Source organism: Ustilaginoidea virens, chromosome 4, assembly GCF_000687475.1.
Source record: "Ustilaginoidea virens chromosome 4, complete sequence".
Taxonomy (NCBI): domain Eukaryota; kingdom Fungi; phylum Ascomycota; class Sordariomycetes; order Hypocreales; family Clavicipitaceae; genus Ustilaginoidea; species Ustilaginoidea virens.
The window spans coordinates 2735676-2753852 of record NC_057319.1 but is presented as its reverse complement, the minus strand read 5'-3'; the positions used below and the strand labels follow the sequence as shown (position 1 = coordinate 2753852).

The 18177-nt window shown below is 56.9% G+C and overlaps 6 protein-coding genes across 6 annotated transcripts; 4 read left to right on the top strand and 2 right to left on the bottom strand.

The window, feature by feature from the left end:
• Nucleotides 1-1925: 1925 nt before the first annotated feature.
• Nucleotides 1926-6610, top strand: UV8b_05188 (uncharacterized protein; the record flags this gene model as incomplete). Its single annotated transcript, XM_043142686.1, has 2 exons — nt 1926-4659; nt 4806-6610. The coding sequence occupies 2 exons, from the start codon at nt 1926-1928 to the stop codon at nt 6608-6610; spliced, it is 4539 nt and encodes a 1512-aa protein (XP_042998620.1).
• A 1915-nt stretch (nt 6611-8525) lies between these two features.
• UV8b_05187 (uncharacterized protein) lies at nt 8526-9239 on the top strand (the record flags this gene model as incomplete). The annotated part of the gene is made up of 2 exons (XM_043142685.1): nt 8526-8696; nt 8889-9239. 2 exons carry the CDS (start codon nt 8526-8528, stop codon nt 9237-9239), a joined length of 522 nt encoding a protein of 173 aa, XP_042998619.1.
• Nucleotides 9240-9574: 335 nt separating this feature from the next.
• On the bottom strand, nt 9575-11186 carry UV8b_05186 (uncharacterized protein; the record flags this gene model as incomplete). The annotated part of the gene is made up of 4 exons (XM_043142684.1): nt 9575-10081; nt 10195-11001; nt 11061-11117; nt 11184-11186. The coding sequence occupies 4 exons, from the start codon at nt 11184-11186 to the stop codon at nt 9575-9577; spliced, it is 1374 nt and encodes a 457-aa protein (XP_042998618.1).
• Nucleotides 11187-12404: 1218 nt separating this feature from the next.
• UV8b_05185 (uncharacterized protein) lies at nt 12405-13292 on the top strand (the record flags this gene model as incomplete). The annotated part of the gene is made up of 3 exons (XM_043142683.1): nt 12405-12659; nt 12784-13052; nt 13118-13292. 3 exons carry the CDS (start codon nt 12405-12407, stop codon nt 13290-13292), a joined length of 699 nt encoding a protein of 232 aa, XP_042998617.1.
• Nucleotides 13293-14101: 809 nt separating this feature from the next.
• Nucleotides 14102-15423, bottom strand: UV8b_05184 (uncharacterized protein; the record flags this gene model as incomplete). The annotated part of the gene is made up of 5 exons (XM_043142682.1): nt 14102-14691; nt 14770-14858; nt 14932-15058; nt 15155-15183; nt 15260-15423. 5 exons carry the CDS (start codon nt 15421-15423, stop codon nt 14102-14104), a joined length of 999 nt encoding a protein of 332 aa, XP_042998616.1.
• Nucleotides 15424-16084: 661 nt separating this feature from the next.
• Nucleotides 16085-17915, top strand: UV8b_05183 (uncharacterized protein; the record flags this gene model as incomplete). The annotated part of the gene is made up of 2 exons (XM_043142681.1): nt 16085-16385; nt 16486-17915. 2 exons carry the CDS (start codon nt 16085-16087, stop codon nt 17913-17915), a joined length of 1731 nt encoding a protein of 576 aa, XP_042998615.1.
• Nucleotides 17916-18177: the final 262 nt, after the last annotated feature.

Here is an 18177-nt window from a genome sequence, read left to right as displayed (position 1 = left end):
TACATAGATATATTCCAGTTTTTATCCCATGGTTTTCATCGCCGGGGGGAGCATGTTTACAATGTCATGCAGACGCTATCTGGTAACTGCGTAGCAGCCATAGCAGACTTGCGATCCTTGACAATGCTCCGCACCAGCAAGCCTCTCCTTGAATCACCTTTGACCCACGCAACATAGCTCGCATGTTTCAAAATGGCGAGTTTGACCAGAGGCAGCACCCCTCCGTCGCGACGATGCAAGACACGCAAACATCAAGCCTGCCTGCGCGACCTTGGGGTCTCCCAGCAAACTCCGCGACGGCTGGAGAGACGAGCCGTTGACGAGGCGTGAATCCCAACAAAGGGATGGATGGGATGGACCGAGCGCTGCTGGCCTGGCCTGCAAGTCTTTTGGATAGCCGTGCGCGTTCCCCCAGCGGCGACTCGAGAGCAAAACAGTCACTGCGTCATGCCACCATCGTTACCCTTTGGGGGTCTCGCACAGGGTTCCGTGGTTGGTGCAGCACTGCAGCACGGAGCGCCAAGCTGGCTTGACTTGTAGCGACGACGACGGCGGCGACGGTCATCTGCAGCAGCCAGCAGCAGGTGCAGACTCGCCCGCCTATTGTGCCCCCGTGGCCGAGGGAGCGGAACAGGCGCTAGTTGTTGGGGAGGGGTTTCCAACGATGCGGGAAAGGGAAAGATTCGCCAGACTTGGTGGGTGCGCTCAACTCAACATGCAGGCTCGATGAACAGCCGGTAACATGTTCGTCGTCGGCCGGCCGGCTGCCCGTGGCCACCGTGACTAGCTTGTGGAGGAGAGAGAAGCCGACACGACATCAAAAACGCACGGTTGTCACCGTTTTCGGCGGGGAGGCTGCAAGTCTGTTGCGGATGCATCGGCATGTCTGAATTGCTGGCAGGCCGTCCGTCAAGGGACAAAACACTGACCCAAGTTGTCTGGGAAGTGAGGCGGTCTGGTCCATTGACTTGCATCAGGCGGCGGCTCCAGCCGGACGTGGCGGAAGCCCAACCTGCTGTGATGTGCGTCTGGTTGGTCATCATCCATCGCAAGTCAGCTTACATAATCATAATCATAATCATAATCCCGGAGAGATTGGTCTCTTCTCTACGGACTACCGAGCTGGACCCACTCCAGGAGTGGGTACGGAGTATCCGTGCTCCGTACAGCTTCACAGTGCCTCGGAGCTAACGAAGCCGGCTTCCGAGCGTGCCGGGCCTCTGGAGCGTGGTCGGGTAAAGTTGCCGGTGCCCCCTCGGGCTATTTTGTGTTTTCACCATTTTCACTGGGAACACGGAGGTACGATGCGAACCCTTTTGCTGACGGATGCCTGCAGGCAACCCAGATAGCTGCAGCCTCGCACGCCAGGGGACCCCGAGGGTCCCGATAAGGATGCCGCCGATCCGATGCTGAAAGCACTTTTTGTTGGCGACTGCAAAAAGCCTCGTACGCGTCATAGACTGGCCAGCGCCAACGCCAAGGCCAACGCCAACGCCGACGCCAACGCCAAACGCCAGCGCCAGCGCCAGCGCGGCTCTGCATTCAGATGCCCTGCAACCCTGCAACCCACCCTGCAGCTTCTCGCACCTCGCTCTTCGGTCCTCGGACTTGACCCAGCGCGAGATGCCGCGGACTTCGGGGAATGACTTGCGTTTCCCTGGTTCGCATGTGCCATGCATCATCCGCCTTGCATTGCGACGAGGGATTTCGAGAGCAGGCTGCTGGATCCATTTTAAACCAAGCGTGAACCCAGCAGTTTTTCGCCCTGCTCTGCACCCGTCGCCGTCTCCCTTTTGATACAAGCAAAGGTCCCTTTGACGCTGCTCTCGAGCTTTCCTCCCTCCTGGACCGCGTTCAAGCCCCAAAGCATCGAGTTTCGTATTCTCGGGTGCTGTAGAATCCCGTCGACTTGGAGCGTCCCCAACATGTCAATGCCAAGCTCGCGGGATGCGTCGGACCCAGACGGGGTCGCTGATGCGACCCTGCAGGAACCACCAGCGAGGGAGGATTCTGACCTCCCGTCGCCCTCGTCTGCTAGCCTCTTGTCGTCCAGCAGCAACGAAGCTCCAGAGCCAGCCCGGCAACCTCTGGCACGGCAACGAACCATACGCAACGAGGATGACCTCTTCAACGTCCTCTCCCGGAGGAGGACAGGCGGCACCAGTAGAAGCGCCCAGGAAAAAGACCAGGACGATGAGGAGGCGGCAGAGATAGAGCGGCTCATGTCCAAAATGTTTGGCCAGAAGCGTCAGCAGCAGCAAAGCGAGCAAGAACAAACCAGGCACAGCGGCGTCCTCTTTCGCAACCTTACCGTCAAGGGCGTCGGTCTCGGGGCCAGCTTGCAGCCAACCGTCGGCGACGTCTTCACGTCCTTGCCTCGGAAGATGGCCACCCTCTTGCGCACCTTCTCAACCGCCTCAGAGTCCCAAGGGAAGTCGGCCTTCAGGGCAGCCATGGCCAAACCGCCCGTTCGCGAGCTGATCAGCGACTTCAACGGCTGCGTCCGCCCTGGCGAGTTGCTCCTCGTCCTCGGCCGTCCGGGCTCCGGGTGCTCAACCTTTCTCAAGGCATTCTGCAACCAGCGATCGGGCTTCGTGTCGGTCGATGGGGACGTGACGTACGGCGGCACCAGCGCGGACGAGATGGCCAGGGATTTCCGTGGCGAGATCATCTACAACCCCGAGGACGACCTGCATTACGCGAGCCTCTCCGTCCGCAGGACGCTCTCCTTTGCGCTGCAGACCAGAACCCCCGGCAAGGAGTCGCGGCTCCAAGGCGAGACCCGCAAAGACTACGTCAAGGAATTCTTGCGCGTCGTGACGAAGCTGTTTTGGATCGAGCACACCCTCGGCACAAAGGTCGGCAACGAGTTCATCCGCGGCGTATCGGGCGGCGAACGGAAACGGGTGAGCATAGCAGAGGCCATGATCACGCGAGCTTCCGTTCAAGGATGGGACAACTCGAGCAAAGGCCTCGACGCCAGCACCGCGCAGGAATATGTCCGCTCCATCAGGGCAATGACCAACATGGCCGATGCATCAACCGCAGTGTCGCTCTACCAGGCGGGAGAATCCCTCTTTGAGCTCGCGGACAAGGTCCTGCTCATCGACAGCGGAAAATGTCTCTACTTTGGTCCGGCCGAGCGCGCAAAGCAGTACTTCCAAGACTTGGGTTTCGAATGCCGGGAACGCTGGACTACACCCGACTTTCTGACCTCCGTCACCGACGAGCACGAGAGGAACGTTCGCGGCGGGTGGGAAGATCGCATCCCCCGGTCCCCCCAAGACTTCGCCCACCTCTACAAAACGAGCCAGGTGTACCGCGACACGCTGGCCGACATGGAGGATTTCGAAGCCTCCCTCGAGAAGCGCGCAGAGGAAAGGAGGCAACGCGGGTCGGAAAAGACCAGGCGCAAGAACTACACCCTGCCCTTTCACAAGCAAGTCGTCGCCTGCACCAGGAGACAGTTCCTCGTCATGACCGGTGATAGAGCCTCCTTGTTCGGCAAATGGGGCGGGGTGCTGTTCCAAGGCCTGATCGTCGGCAGCCTCTTTTTCAATCTGCCGCAAACTGCTGCGGGAGCATTCCCGAGAGGGGGAGCCTTGTTCTTCTTGCTGCTGTTCAACGCCCTGTTGGCGTTGGCCGAGCAAACTGCTGCGTTTGAATCCAAGCCAATCCTCCTGAAGCACAAGTCCTTTTCGTTCTACCGGCCCGCAGCCTACGCCATTGCCCAGACGGTTGTCGACGTACCCATGATCCTCATCCAGGTGGCCCTGTTCAACATCCTCATCTACTTCATGGCCAACTTGTCGAGAACTGCGTCGCAGTTCTTCATTTGCACGCTCATCTTGTGGCTCGTGACCATGACCACGTACGCTTTCTTCCGCATGATTTCCGCGTGGTGCAAAACGCTCGATTTGGCGACTCGCTTCACCGGCTTGTCGGTCCAGATACTGATAGTCTACACCGGCTACCTGATACCGCCCGAATCGATGCACCCTTGGTTCAGCTGGTTGCGATGGATCAACTGGCTGCAGTACGGCTTCGAGTGCCTCATGTCCAACGAGTTTGCGAGCCTAGACCTCGAATGTGCGCCGCCGTATCTCGTTCCGGAAGGTCCTGGGGTCACTCCCGAGCATCAGTCGTGCGCTTTGAAGGGCAGCGTCCCCGGAAGTGCGTCTGTTCGGGGGAGCAGTTACATCCAGGAGGCCTTTACGTACTCGCGTTCCCACCTCTGGCGCAATTTTGGCTTCCTGTGGGCGTTTTTCCTCCTCTTCGTCATCATGACGGCGCTCGGCATGGAGAAGATGAAGCCGAACGCTGGAGGGGGCGCCATCACCGTCTTCAAAAGAGGCCAGGTGCCCAAGAGGCTGGAGAAGACGATTGAGACGGGAGGCCAAGAAGCCGCTGCCGTGGACGAGGAATCCGGACCAGTTGCCCATGTAGGTCCGGGGATGGGAAACGGCCAGGGAAACGAAAAGCCTGAGAGTGGCGACAGCAGCCAGGAGTCTACGAAGCAGTTGGCCAAGAACGAGACCGTCTTTACGTTCCGTGACGTGAACTACACGATACCGTATGAAAACGGGGAGCGAAAGCTCCTGCAGCAGGTGCAAGGCTATGTCAGGCCGGGCAAATTGACGGCGCTCATGGGAGCCTCGGGTACGTTTTTGTCATTTACGCGGCGCGTATATGTTTTTTTTTTGGTGTTTTTGCTCGGAAATTTGATACTCGTTCTTGTTCCGCGTGGGTTGAAAAACAAAACAAAACAAAAAGTTGAATGCTGACTGATGCGCGTGTTTTACCAGGCGCCGGAAAGACTACGTTGCTCAACGCTCTCGCCCAACGCCTCAACCACGGCACACTGACGGGCGAGTTCCTGGTCGACGGCCGCCCGTTACCAAAGTCGTTCCAGAGAGCGACGGGATTCGTCGAGCAGATGGACATTCACGAACCGACGGCGACCGTCCGGGAGGCTCTCCAGTTCTCGGCCCTGCTTCGTCAACCGCGGGAGACCCCCCGCCAGGAGAAGCTGGACTACTGCGAAACCATCATCGACCTGCTCGAGATGCGCGCCTTTGCCGGGGCCGTGATTGGCAAAGTCGGCGAGGGCCTCGACTCGGAGCAGCGCAAGAGGCTGACCATTGGCGTGGAGCTCGCCTCCAAGCCCGAGCTGCTCATGTTCCTCGACGAGCCTACGTCGGGCCTCGACTCGGGCGCCGCCTTCAACGTTGTGCGCTTCCTGCGCAAGCTCGCCGACGCGGGGCAAGCCATCCTGTGCACGATCCACCAGCCGTCGGCCGTCTTGTTTGAGAACTTTGACGAGCTCCTGCTCCTCAAGTCGGGCGGGCGCGTCGTCTACCACGGCCCGCTCGGCAGCGACTGCCAGACCCTCATCCGCTACCTCGAGTCCCACGGCGCGCACGCGTGTCCTCCGGACGCGAACCCGGCAGAGTACATGCTGGAAGCGATCGGGGCGGGAGACCCCAACTACCGCGGCAAAGACTGGGCCGACGTCTGGGCCCAGTCCGACGAGCACCGCCAGCGATCCGCCGACATTGCCGACATGATATCCCGGAGGAGGAGCGTCGAGCCGACCAGGAGCCTCAGGGACGACCGCGAGTACGCCACCTCGCTGGCCTTCCAGACCAGGACGGTGGTCCGGCGCTCGTTCGTGTCCTACTGGCGGAGCCCCGACTACGTTGTCGGCAAGTTCCTGCTGCACATCCTCACCGGGCTGTTCAACTGCTTCACCTTTTGGAAGCTCGGCTACTCGCAGACCGACTTCCAGAGCCGGCTCTTCTCCATCTTCATGACGCTCACCATCTCGCCGCCGCTCATCCAGCAGCTGCAGCCCGTGTTCCTCCGCTCGCGCAGCTTGTTCCAGTCGCGCGAGAACAGCGCCAAGATGTACTCGTGGTTCGCGTGGACCACGGCGGCCGTGGCCGTCGAGGTGCCCTACGCGCTCGTCGCCGGCGCCGTCTACTTCTGCTGCTGGTGGTGGGGCATCTTCGGCACCCGCGTCTCGGGCTTCACCTCGGGCTTCACCCTGCTGCTCGTCCTGCTCTTCGAGCTGTACTACGTCAGCTTCGGGCAGGCCATCGCCTCCTTCGCCCCCAACGAGCTGCTGGCCTCGCTGCTCGTGCCCGTCTTCTTCCTCTTCGTCGTCAGCTTCTGCGGCGTCGTCGTGCCGCCCGCGCAGCTCCCGACCTTTTGGCGCAGCTGGATGTACTGGCTCTCGCCCTTTCACTACCTGCTCGAGGCGTTGCTGGGGGCCGCCATCCACGACCAGCCCGTCGAGTGCGCCAGCAGCGAGTTTGCCAGGTTCACCCCCCCGACCGGGCAGTCCTGCCAGGAGTACACGGCCGCCTTCGTCAGCCAGGCGGGCGGGTACGTGCGCGAAGCAGCCGGCGGCGTCTGCGAGTTTTGCCAGTACGCGACGGGCGACGAGTTTGGCAGGAGCTTCTCCGTCTACTACGACCACATCTGGCGGGACTTTGGCATATTCTGCGCCTTTATCGCCTTCAACTACGGCGTCATCTACCTCTCGACGTGGCTTCGCTTCAAGGGGAGGAATCCCCTCGGACGGATCGCGCCGGGGAAGAAGACGTAGGGTGCAGGTGCGCTGAAACAAGCTTTTGTCGTCAAATGCTTTGCGACAGCTGCAGAACATGCATGGAGCCAACCGTTGCGACTCGCAGCTGCTCGAGCACAGTGCCCGCCAGGATGTGGCGATGACTTGCGGCTTTGGCCGGACGCACCAGACATGGTTTCCCATCCACGCCGATTTAGATGTCCAAGTCGAATCAAGGCTATTTTAAAAGGAAGTAAAGGAAGTAAAGGAAGCGAGAGACTGCCACCTAGCTCCGACGCATGGCGTCAGGACTGTTTAGTGATTTCCAAGGAGGAAGCCGCAGGTGACTGTCGATTAGCAAGGCCGTGCGTGTAGAATAGAGAGGGGTGCTGGTAGAGGGTTAAACCATGGGTTCCGTCTGTATTTCGGTGGATATTGCTGTATACTAGTTGATACGTTTTAACGCTGTCGTCTTAAGCTGCTTTCGCAGAGTCGCCAGAGGTAGGGAGGCTATAGAGAACTGTTGTCGAGTATGTCTTTATACATCGTATGTGCCGCCGCCTATTCTTTGTTCTTGGGGTAAGTGTCCTTGTATGATTTTGCAGAAAATTGCATTTACTAGGTCGGAGGGGTTGGTGGGATCGACAAGGAGCATGGATATTCTTAGTTCAAGCGTTGGTAGAATGTCTCACGGCACATTCGGTTCAGCCTATCGATCTGCGTGACGAATATTGGGTGTGGCCCAGCATCCCAGGCTAGGATGGGTGTTGAAGGCTCTGTTTGACGCTGTTTGATGCTCTGTTTGAGACCTTGTCTGAGCGACCTTGAAAAGTGCATCATCCTCTGTTGTGAGGCATCAGGAAAGGTGGTGCCGTGGCTAATTCTGCGAACAAAGATTCTGCCGGCACAAGTGGACAAGTGGTTGGTTGCCTTGGGTGCGGGGATGTACAAGGTGCTCTGTACTAGCCCGATTCATAACTTTATGCAGCTGTTGCTTGCATGGACTTATGCCACCAGACGCCTTTACTCTGTGCAAATTGCCGGGCTCCCTTTATGTCGTCCCTTTTGTCCTTTTCCTGTGCGGACTCGGGGGTACTCCGTAAGTCCATAAACCCCCCCCATCCGAGGATCCGCCATCCCACATGTACTCCGCATGTACGGAGTACCAGGCATCTGTGATCTGATCTGACAGGAGATGCACCCTCCACCCCGGCACGTCATGCAATGCATGCCTTTTGCTCCGCACCCACGGCATCATCCGGTGCTGAAGTCTGAAGCAGTTTCGGTCTGGTTTAGGTACTTAGTTTGCCCACCGTGCGTGTGCTCCGTCCTCCGTCGCCGTCCGTCCTGCGGCGGGGAACAGCACGGAATCCACACGTGCAGACTTGCACTGCACTGCACTGCACTGCATCCCCAAACCTTGCCCACCAATCCCACCCCACCAATCCCACCCCACCAATCCCACCCCACCATTCCCACCCCCACCTTGCCCAGCCTACCTTGCCCAGCCCACCTTGCCTCAATCGTGCCACGCAGCTGCACCGCCCCGCACCGCACCGCACCGCAGCTGTCGCGCAGCCGCCAGCGCAGCCAAAAGCAAGCTTGACATTAGCCCTCTCTGGCGTCATGACTTTATTTTCACCACGCACGGCTGCCCATTCAGCCGTTGCCGTCCGCTTGCTTTCTTTTTTCTTTTTTCCTTTCTTTCTTTCTTTCTTTTTTATTTTCCTCCTCTGGTGCCTTTGCTCTTTTTCCTTATAAAGCCCCGTGGGACCACCAGTTCAGCTACCAGGCCTTGCCTCTTGACTTTGATTATTTCAAGTTGCATCAGACTGCAAATCATCCGGGTCCCCTCGGCATCCGTCCAAACCCCCCCCCCCCCCAAAACCTGCCATCGTTCCAACCTTCAAAACCTGCCCTCCCATCGACATCGGAATCCCGCTCGCACGCAAGAATGCCCGCGGCGGTGGAACACGATGGGAACGGAAGCACCCCCGGCTTCAAGCGAGCCTCGGCCGCCTACTCCTACGCCCAGCGCTCGTTGGACCGGGCCATTCCCCCATCGTCTCGCCAAAACGCCTACGACCACATCTCGGCTTTTGCTGCAGCACGACCCGTGCTCTTTGTGAGTCAACTCCTCCTTTCCCCCCCCAGCTGGCCATGGCGGGGTTTCACATGCCGACTTTGGGCAGACGAAAACAAGGAAAAAAAAATGGGGGAAAAAAAAAGGGAAAAAGTAAAAGCAAAAGCAAAAGAAAAAAAAAAAGGGGGTTGTATTGCACGCAGGGACGAGTCCGGCTAACTTTCAGCCACGCAGTCCTTGCTCGTCGCCCAAGCCCTGCTGTCTGGGTTCCCTGTCCTTCTATTCGCGAGCTTCTCCGTCAGCTGCCTGGTTTTCGCCCTCGGCGCCGCCATTCTATTTGCCCTGTTCTGGACGGGCGTCGCGCTTCTTGTCCTGGTCCCCACGCTGTTGGTAACTGCGTCAATTGGTGTTCTCGTGTGGGCTTGGTGTGTTGGTGGCTTCGTTGTGGCAAGGTGGCTGTATCACCATGCCCCGTTTGGTGCCGACGCGGATGTGCAGGTCAAGGCTGGCGGGAAGCAAGTCAACTTTGTCAAGGACGAGAACGGCTTGGATGGAAGCGTAGTTGACAAACAAACTGCCGAGTAGGACGCCGGGGACGAGACCCCGGCTCGGGAAACACGGATTCATTTACGGAGTACTCTTGGCCTGTACGGAGTACTGCGGTGTAGCATATTACGTTCTTGTGCCTGCAGCGAAAGCTCCCAGTGTCGTTATTCCCCGCGCTTCCCGCCACCACCAGCAGCAAATCGTTGAAATCCGCAAACATCCATCAACCGTGGTACACTTGCCGCATGCCCGTGAGCAAACAACGGGAAGCCCGGATGACAAGCAAATGCCAGCAAGCAGTCAACGTCCTCTCCGTGCCACCTCCGCCCAGCGCGACCCTTCAAACTCTTGACAACACCAGTCAAGTCAGTACACTACAAATACAGGCCCTCGGGCTCACCCTCCTGCTTGGTGCGCAGGACACGCTCTCTGGCGGACCGGAAATCCGCCATTTGCACACGCATGCGCCGCTCCCGCAGGGCCATCATGCCAGCTTCCGAGCATATGGCCTTGATATCCGCACCGGACAGGTCGTCCTTTTGTGAAATGAACTCTTCCAGATCCACGTCGTCGTTCAAGCTCATCTTGGACGTGTGCAGGGTGAAGATCTTCTTCTTCGTGTTTTGGTCCGGGTTCTCAAACAAGATCTTGCGATCGATACGGCCGGGTCGGATGAGGGCCGGATCCAAGGTGTCAATCTTGTTGGTTGCCATGATGACCTTGACGTCGCCGCGGTCATCGAAACCGTCCAGCTGGTTCAAGAGCTCCAGCATGGTTCGCTGAACTTCTCTCTCACCTCCAGATGTGGAGTCGTAGCGTTTCGTACCAATAGCATCGATTTCGTCAATAAAGACAATCGAGGGCGCATTCTCTCCCGCAACCTGAGAGTTAGGAGCGTCAGCTTACATAAATCATGCAACCAAGAAAATGAACGATGATAATAAGATCAAGTAAAAAAAAAAAAAGGACGGCGGAGAAACAGGGCGAGACCAACCTGAAACAGCTGTCGCACAAGACGTGGCCCGTCACCCAGGTATTTCTGAATCAGTTCGCTGCCCACAATTCGCAAAAACGTGGCCGATGTCTGATTCGCAACGGCCTTGGCGAGCAAAGTCTTGCCAGTTCCTGGAGCCCCGTAGAGAATGACACCCTTGGGGGGCTTGATGCCCATTTCCTCGTACAGTTCAGGGTGGAGTAATGGCAGCTCAACGGATTCCCTGACTTCCTGGATTTGCGACTCCAGGCCACCAATGTCTGCGTACGATTCGGTGGGTGCCTTGTCAAGCTTCATCACGCTGACAATGGGATCAGTATCGTCTGTCAGGACGCCAACGATGCTAACGCTCTTATGGTGAAGTAGTACGCTGGCGCCGGGCTCCAGGAGATCCTTGTCGACGAAGCTCATGATACTGACGTAGTACTCGGGACCAGTTGTGCTACTGACGATGGCGTGGTCATCGTCGATGAGCTCCTCCAGCGTCCCCACGCCCATCGGGCTTCCCCGCATATCGTCGACACGCCCCCGCTCATCGGCTAACCTGTCCACGTCGGCGTCGGGTCCAGTCGCCGCGCCCTCCTTGGCTGCTTTGGCTTTGCGCAAGCGCTCCTGGTTTTCAACATATTCCTCTTCTAGAAGCAGGTGATCGTGGATTCTCTGCATTCGTAGAAGACGGAGTTTGCATCTACTGGTAGGATAGACGGCCGGTAGCTTGGCAGCAGCGCTGGTGCCCCCGGCCTTTCTCTTCTTTCGACCGACGCGCGTGGTAGGCCTCGGCGGCGGCTCGTACTTGGGCTTGTCCTTCTGCAACGAACGTCAGGTTCAGTGGGTGTCGTCATCGGAGAAGGAGAGGGTTTCTTCACCTTCTTGTCCTTGTCATCACGGCCATCACCGCCTCCCATGCCAGATTGCCCTTGACCCTATCGTTGCAGAACGTGTGTCAGCGCGCGCCCCTTTAAGGCCGTCAAGGACTTGATAAAGCTCACCATCCCGGTAATCTAGGTCTGAGCGGCCTGCTAGACAGTATACGGACGGCTCGTAGTTACGGACGGCTCGGTGAAGCTTTGTCACGGGCGCAGACAGCGGATAAAAGCTTGATGAATGGTGATGATGAGACAGACAACAGACTCGAGGGGAGGGCGACCTTGAGAAGTGGATGCGGCATTGCGTGCCACTTGCAATCAGGCGCCAGGGAAACACGAAGCTTCCGAGGCCGGGTCACGTGGGATGCTGCTCATACATCACGTGTGGCTTGTGGCTCACCTGGTCTAGTACGTACTGGTAGGCAAACTCTTGCCACACTCGTGCCTGTGGCGCAGCCGACTGGGAAACGAGAAACCAGCTGTAAAGCCAAGGCAGGGCTCTGGACTCAGCTCGAGCTATCAAGTCTACAAGTAAGATTACAAAAATGCTCAAAAAAAAAAAAAAAAAACACTCCTTCTTGCCTTGATGCCGTCACAATGCCCCAGGCTGTGCTGGACTGGTTGGGCAATTAATTACCTGCTCACTCCCTACCTCGGACAAGCTGGAAAACAACATTGAATGCAGGTATCCGTTACCCGTCAGCGGCTAAGCGAATAGCCACCTGCACTTAGCCTGTCACCCAAGCCCTGGTACGGAGTACAAATGTATGATCAAATTCAAGGCCTCCATCGATTAGGAGACGTCAACGCGCCCGCCCCAAGTCTTTTATGGCCAGTTCCTGGCCTCGGTCCATGCATGTCGACCCGTTCGGTTCCGCCGTCTGCAGTCTGCAGGGAGGAAATCCTCATGTACCTAGGTACCTTCCTACACCCAGCCGTCCACCAAGAACACCGCCTTGCTCTCAGCCACTTTTCACGACCACTTTTCACGGCCAATGGCGTCCACGGTTCCACCTGTCCACCTTTGATTGCCACCCCCGCAGCGCAGGCAGGTGCCAACTTCCATGCCCTTGCCTCTCGACTCTGGACAAGCAGCTCGAGCGTTGTATTACCCCAAAGCTCATACTCCGTACAGACCAGCAAACTTCACTTCTTTCCTCCTGCCCTTCCCCCCCTTCTTCCCCACTAGACAGACGCCCAGGCCCTTTCCCTTCCCAACCCATGAAATAGCACGGCTCCGATATAATCCCTTGACGAAGGAAACAACATTAAGAATCAGCCGACCCTATTTGCCTCATCACCGACGTCCTCCACCAGCAACAGTAGTCGCCAGGCGCCGCCACAATGTCCAGAGAGCGCCGTATAGCCAAAGAGCTTATAGATATCCAGGCAGACCGGGACGATTCTGGAGTTTTCGCCACGTCAGCCGATGGTCACAGTCTGAACCATCTCAAGGGTACCGTTCCCGGTCCTCCAGATACCCCGTATGCTGGTGGCTCTTTCACCATCGATATCCAAATCCCCGACAGTTACCCGTTCAAATCACCGACCATGAAATTTGACACCAAGATCTGGCACCCCAACGTCAGCAGTCAAACTGTACGTCTCACATGGCTGCCAGAGAGTCCCTCTCGTTCGACCATCTTGGCTTATTCCTACCTTGTCATCGCAATCATCAAATCCCCCGCCGAATTGGATAGCGCGCTAACGCCCCGTCTTCTAGGGAGCCATTTGCCTTGATACGCTTAGCACTGGCTGGTCACCCGTCCAAACTATAAAGACTGCCCTGCTTTCAATCCGCATGCTCCTCGAAGCGCCCAACCCCAGAGACCCCCAAGACGCCGAAGTTGCCAAGATGCTCTTGGACGAACCTGAACAGTTTGCCCGTGTCGCCCATGAGTGGGCCATAAAATATGCCGGCGCTGTGAGACAGAATCTAGACCTGAGCAAATTCAGGAATACGGATGCTCCAAAGGCTAGTAGCGGAGACAGGTGAGCCATGGTCCCATCACCGGACTGTCTTGGTCATGCGTTTCACTGACACAACGTCGACTAAGGTACAAGGGATACAACAAGGACCTGGTCGACCGTTTCGTCAACATGGGTTTCGATACTGATGCAGTTGTAGACGCCTTCATTTTTGTGGGTATCGATCGCAATAATGGACGAGACTATGAACTAGAAGAAGCCTATATGGGCGACGTTACCGCGCGACTGCTCGGAGAACAATGATTGTCTCAACATCTCTGCAACAACGTCACTAGAGGCAATGTTGACGTGCCACGATAAATATGAGCCATGGGATTACAGCATTCACGAACATAGGAAACGTATCACTGCATGGGAAGGGGAGTTTGTCGTTCCGAATAAAGGCTATTATTTCCTTTACTGTCATTTGCCTTTTCTCTTGTTCTTTTAATCTTGATCCTTTTTTTTTTTTTTTTTTTTTTCACTTGTTTCTGTTCCCGGGTTTGCGAGCGGTAACCCAGCGTCCTTTTGAAACCACATCTAGTCTGGGAAAGGATGACGTCTGAGAGACCAACTCGGTCTGTGCTGGTGGGAGATGTGCCGATGACTTCGCGCAATTCGCACCCGGGTATATAATCTCCCTTTTTCCTCTCTTCACTTCATGTTCAGGGAACCTTGTGTGAACAGCATTGTATTCACGAAAGCTCTGTTCCGCTCTCAAAATTGCATGAAATTCGCAGGGTTTTAACATGCCCTTCATACAAGCATATAATAAGCCCATTCCTGCAAGGGACCAGAAAGCTGTCTGGTGCCGAGTATGTCAGATACGCAACATTGATGAAGTTTTGTTTCTTTTTTTCTTTTTCCTTTTTTTTTTTTTTTTTTGGGTTGGGTCTTTTTAAAAATGAATTCACTACTGGCCCTTCGAGACCTGTTCTATCATTTACGTGCGATTGCAAAAAAAAAAAATGTAAGCAGACCGCCTCGGACACTTTATCTAACATGCATGCCTCGTAGATCCAGTTTTAACAGTCATTCCCCCGCAACAGAGTCATTGTACAAAGTATTACAGCTCACAGCAAGTCCCGTCGGACAAACTCATCATACAAAGCCTTTCCGAGTCCGGCAGGGGAGCGCTCGACAATGACGCCGGCGCTCTCGAGGGCCTTGATTTTGGAGTCAGCACCTCCCTTTCCGCCAGCCACAATGGCACCGGCGTGACCCATGCGGCGGCCGGGGGGGGCGGAGATGCCTGCGATAAAGCTGACGACGGGCTTGCCGCCACCAACAGTGTTGGCCTGCTTCAAGAAGTCGGCGGCTTCCTCCTCGGCGGATCCGCCAATCTCACCAATCATGATGATACCATCGGTATCCTCGTCCTCGGTGAAGACCTTTAAGCAGTCGATAAAGTTGGTGCCGCTGAAGGGGTCGCCACCGATGCCCACGACCAGGGACTGGCCGAGACCAGCTTGCGTGGTCTGGTTGACGGCCTCGTACGTGAGAGTACCGGATCGAGAGACGATACCAATGCGACCGCGCTTGTGAATGAAACCAGGCATGATACCGATCTTGCACTGGCCAGGGGCGATGATTCCGGGGCAGTTGGGACCGACAAGGCGAGTCTTGGATTGAGACTTGAGCATAGACGTGATGCGGACCATGTCTGTTTGCCCGCGATTAGTTTACAAAAAAAGAGGATTCCCATGCAGGAGGGGCGAGCATTCGAGCGTTTTGAACTGACCGTGTTGGGGAATACCCTCGGTGATGCAGACAACTAGAGGAATTTCGGCCTCAAGAGCCTCTTCGATACCAGCAGCGGCCAGAGGGGGGCTGGTGGTATCCATGTCAGCAATGCTCAGCTTTCGGAGAGAATATCAACCGGGGGGGGGAAGCAATCACGTACGGGACGAAAAGGGCGGTAGCGGTTGCGCCCGTCTCCTTGACAGCATCGCCGACGTTCTTGAAGACGGGAAGGTCTAGGTGAGTTTGGCCGGCCTTTTTCGGGTTGGTGCCGCCGACGACCTTGGTGCCTGCATTGGTTCACACATTAGAAAAAGGGATGAAGGAAGAAAAAAAAAAAAAGGAGGATTCCGTCGCCGACGCTAATCGAGGCTTTTTGTTCGTACCGTAGTCGATGGCTTGCTGGGCGTGGAAACTGCACGTCGACGACGTTGTTAGGCGAGGGGATAAACGGCCAGAGTCTGAAAGGGGCATGATTGTCAAGCGCTTACGTTCCCTGCTTTCCGGTGAAGCCCTGAAAGATGACCTTTGTGTCGCTGTTGATGCGCAGGTTGTCGACGGTCTTGGAGTAGGGAGACGATGATGAACTGTAGGCGCGACTGGCGACGTTGCGGAGGGCGACAGAGCGCACAGCAGTTCTGGGAAGGGCCTGCATGGCGAGACTCGGAAGGGGGAAGAGGAAGAGGAAAGATGAAAGACTTTTGGGAGCGCTGCCGCCGCAAGGCTTGGCCAGAGGCAATGGGATGGAGAGACCAAGGGGGGGAGGAATGACCTGCTGCTGGCTGCTGGGGGAGACGAAAAGAAGGGCCGGCTGGAGAATCAGGACGAGAAGCTTTAGGGATGATCGGGTGCTCCCGGGCAAACGGTAGTTGTCTTTTTCCGGGAACGGCGCCCACGATGGCGGTGCCTGTCTTTGATACATATGTACAGTACCAGACAGTTAGTTGACCTGATGTAGCAGAGGCCGGGGCTGTCTCGTGCTGGTTCTTCAGTGGGGCTCACAGGGAAAAGTTGACCAGACCCCACATGGCGTCTGGTCTCTGGCAGCAATTTTTTTGTGCACTGTGCACTGGTGCAGCCTACAGTGGGTTCCTACCTACCTAGGTACCTGTTGACCCCTATCAGCGTGGAGTTTTACCAGACACTGAGACGCACTCCAGTGACCCGGAAGAGACATTGATTTGGCCCCACACTGTGCCAGTGCCAGTGCCAGTGCCAGTGCCAGTGCCAGTTGACGACCTCTTGGCCAACGACAAATTCACACTTGAAACCATCAATTCCGTCGACACAACAATTGACTATCCCGACCGAGCGCCATGGCGACCGCGACAATGACCGTCCCAGCAATGGCGGCACCAAAGAAAAAGGGCGCCGACATGGCTCCGGAGAGCGAGCGCTTCTTGCGATGCTGCGCCGACGTCGCCAGCGCCTTGATCGAGGATCACGAGGCTGTCAAGGACGGCAAACCCGCCAGAGACATCAACCTAAACTCGCTGCGTTCCAAGCTGGCCAAAAAGCACAAGCTCACCAACATTCCCCCGCTGACGGCCATCATCGCCGCCATCCCGGAACACTACAAAAAGTACATACTGCCAAAGCTCATCGCGAAGCCGATCCGTACGCGACAACCCCCCAAGCATGATTTTTTTTTTTATTTTTTATTTTGTTTTTTCCATCTACAAGGGAACAGAAACTCAATGGCTGAACGTCTTCGTAGGTACCTCGTCCGGCATCGCGGTTGTTGCCGTCATGTGCAAGCCGCATAGATGCCCGCACATTGCCTACACCGGCAACATTTGCGTCTACTGCCCCGGCGGGCCCGATTCCGACTTTGAATACAGCACACAGTCGTATACTGGCTACGAGCCGACGTCGATGAGAGCCATCCGCGCCAGATACGATCCCTTTGAGCAAGCAAGGGGACGTGTGGACCAGCTCAAGTCGCTGGGTCACTCGGTGGACAAGGTGGAATACATCATCATGGGCGGAACCTTCATGTCCCTGGCCGAGTCGTACCGAGACGACTTCATCTCGCAACTGCACAACGCCTTGAGCGGCTACCAAACGTCCAAGGTGGACGAGGCCGTGGAAGCAGGCGAGATGAGCAACGTGAAGTGCGTCGGCATCACCATCGAGACTCGGCCAGACTACTGCCTTCAACCGCACCTGACGGACATGCTGCGATACGGATGCACGCGGTTGGAGATTGGCGTCCAGTCTCTGTACGAGGACGTCGCGCGAGACACCAACCGCGGACACACCGTGGCGGCCGTGGCGGAGACCTTTTGCTTGGCCAAGGATGCGGGTTTCAAGGTGGTCAGCCACATGATGCCGGATCTGCCCAACGTAGGCATGGAGCGTGACATGGACCAGTTCCGCGAGTACTTTGAGAACCCTGCCTTCCGGACGGACGGGCTCAAGATCTACCCTACCCTGGTGATTCGAGGCACCGGCTTGTACGAGCTGTGGCGCACGGGGCGGTACCAAAACTACACGCCCAACGGCTTGATCGACCTTGTCGCGAGAATACTGGCCCTCATCCCCCCGTGGACGCGAATCTACCGCGTGCAGCGGGACATTCCGATGCCTCTTGTGACGTCTGGCGTCGAGAACGGCAACCTGCGAGAGCTCGCTCTGGCCAGGATGAAGGACTTTGGCACGACGTGCCGCGACGTGCGGACTCGGGAGGTTGGCGTCAACGAGGTCAAGAACAAGATTCGGCCGAACCAGATCGAGCTGGTGCGGAGGGATTACGCGGCCAACGGCGGCTGGGAGACGTTCCTTGCCTACGAGGACCCCAAGCAGGACATCCTCGTTGCCCTGCTGCGCCTGCGAAAGTGCACGGAAAAATACACGTACCGGGAGGAACTCACGGGCCAGCCCACCAGCATGGTCAGAGAGCTTCACGTGTACGGCACGGCCGTGCCGGTGCATGCGCGCGACCCCAGAAAGTTTCAGCACCAGGGGTTCGGCACCCTGCTGATGGAGGAGGCCGAGCGGATCGCCCGCCAGGAGCATGGCAGCGACAAGATCAGCGTCATCTCCGGCGTCGGCGTTCGAAGCTATTACAAGAAGCTGGGGTACTGGCTGGATGGTCCTTATATGAGCAAGTGGCTGGATGGGAGAGACGAGCGCAGCGAGCAATGAACGACCTGGAAACACCAGCACCACCGCGCAACGGACGATGAAAGATCTTTGCCAGAGCGGGGAAACGTGGGAGCATGAAAAAAAAAAGGGATGGCCCTGAGTATCTGGAGAGTGGGCGCAATGCGGAGTTTTAAGGATATTGCGTTTCAGCAACGAATTCACGTCGTGATGGACCAGGTCATAAAGCTGGGTTGACAGACCCGCGGATGCACGTGGCTTGCATCACGCCGTTGTTCAATCAGCTCGGGGGGCTCCCATTCTC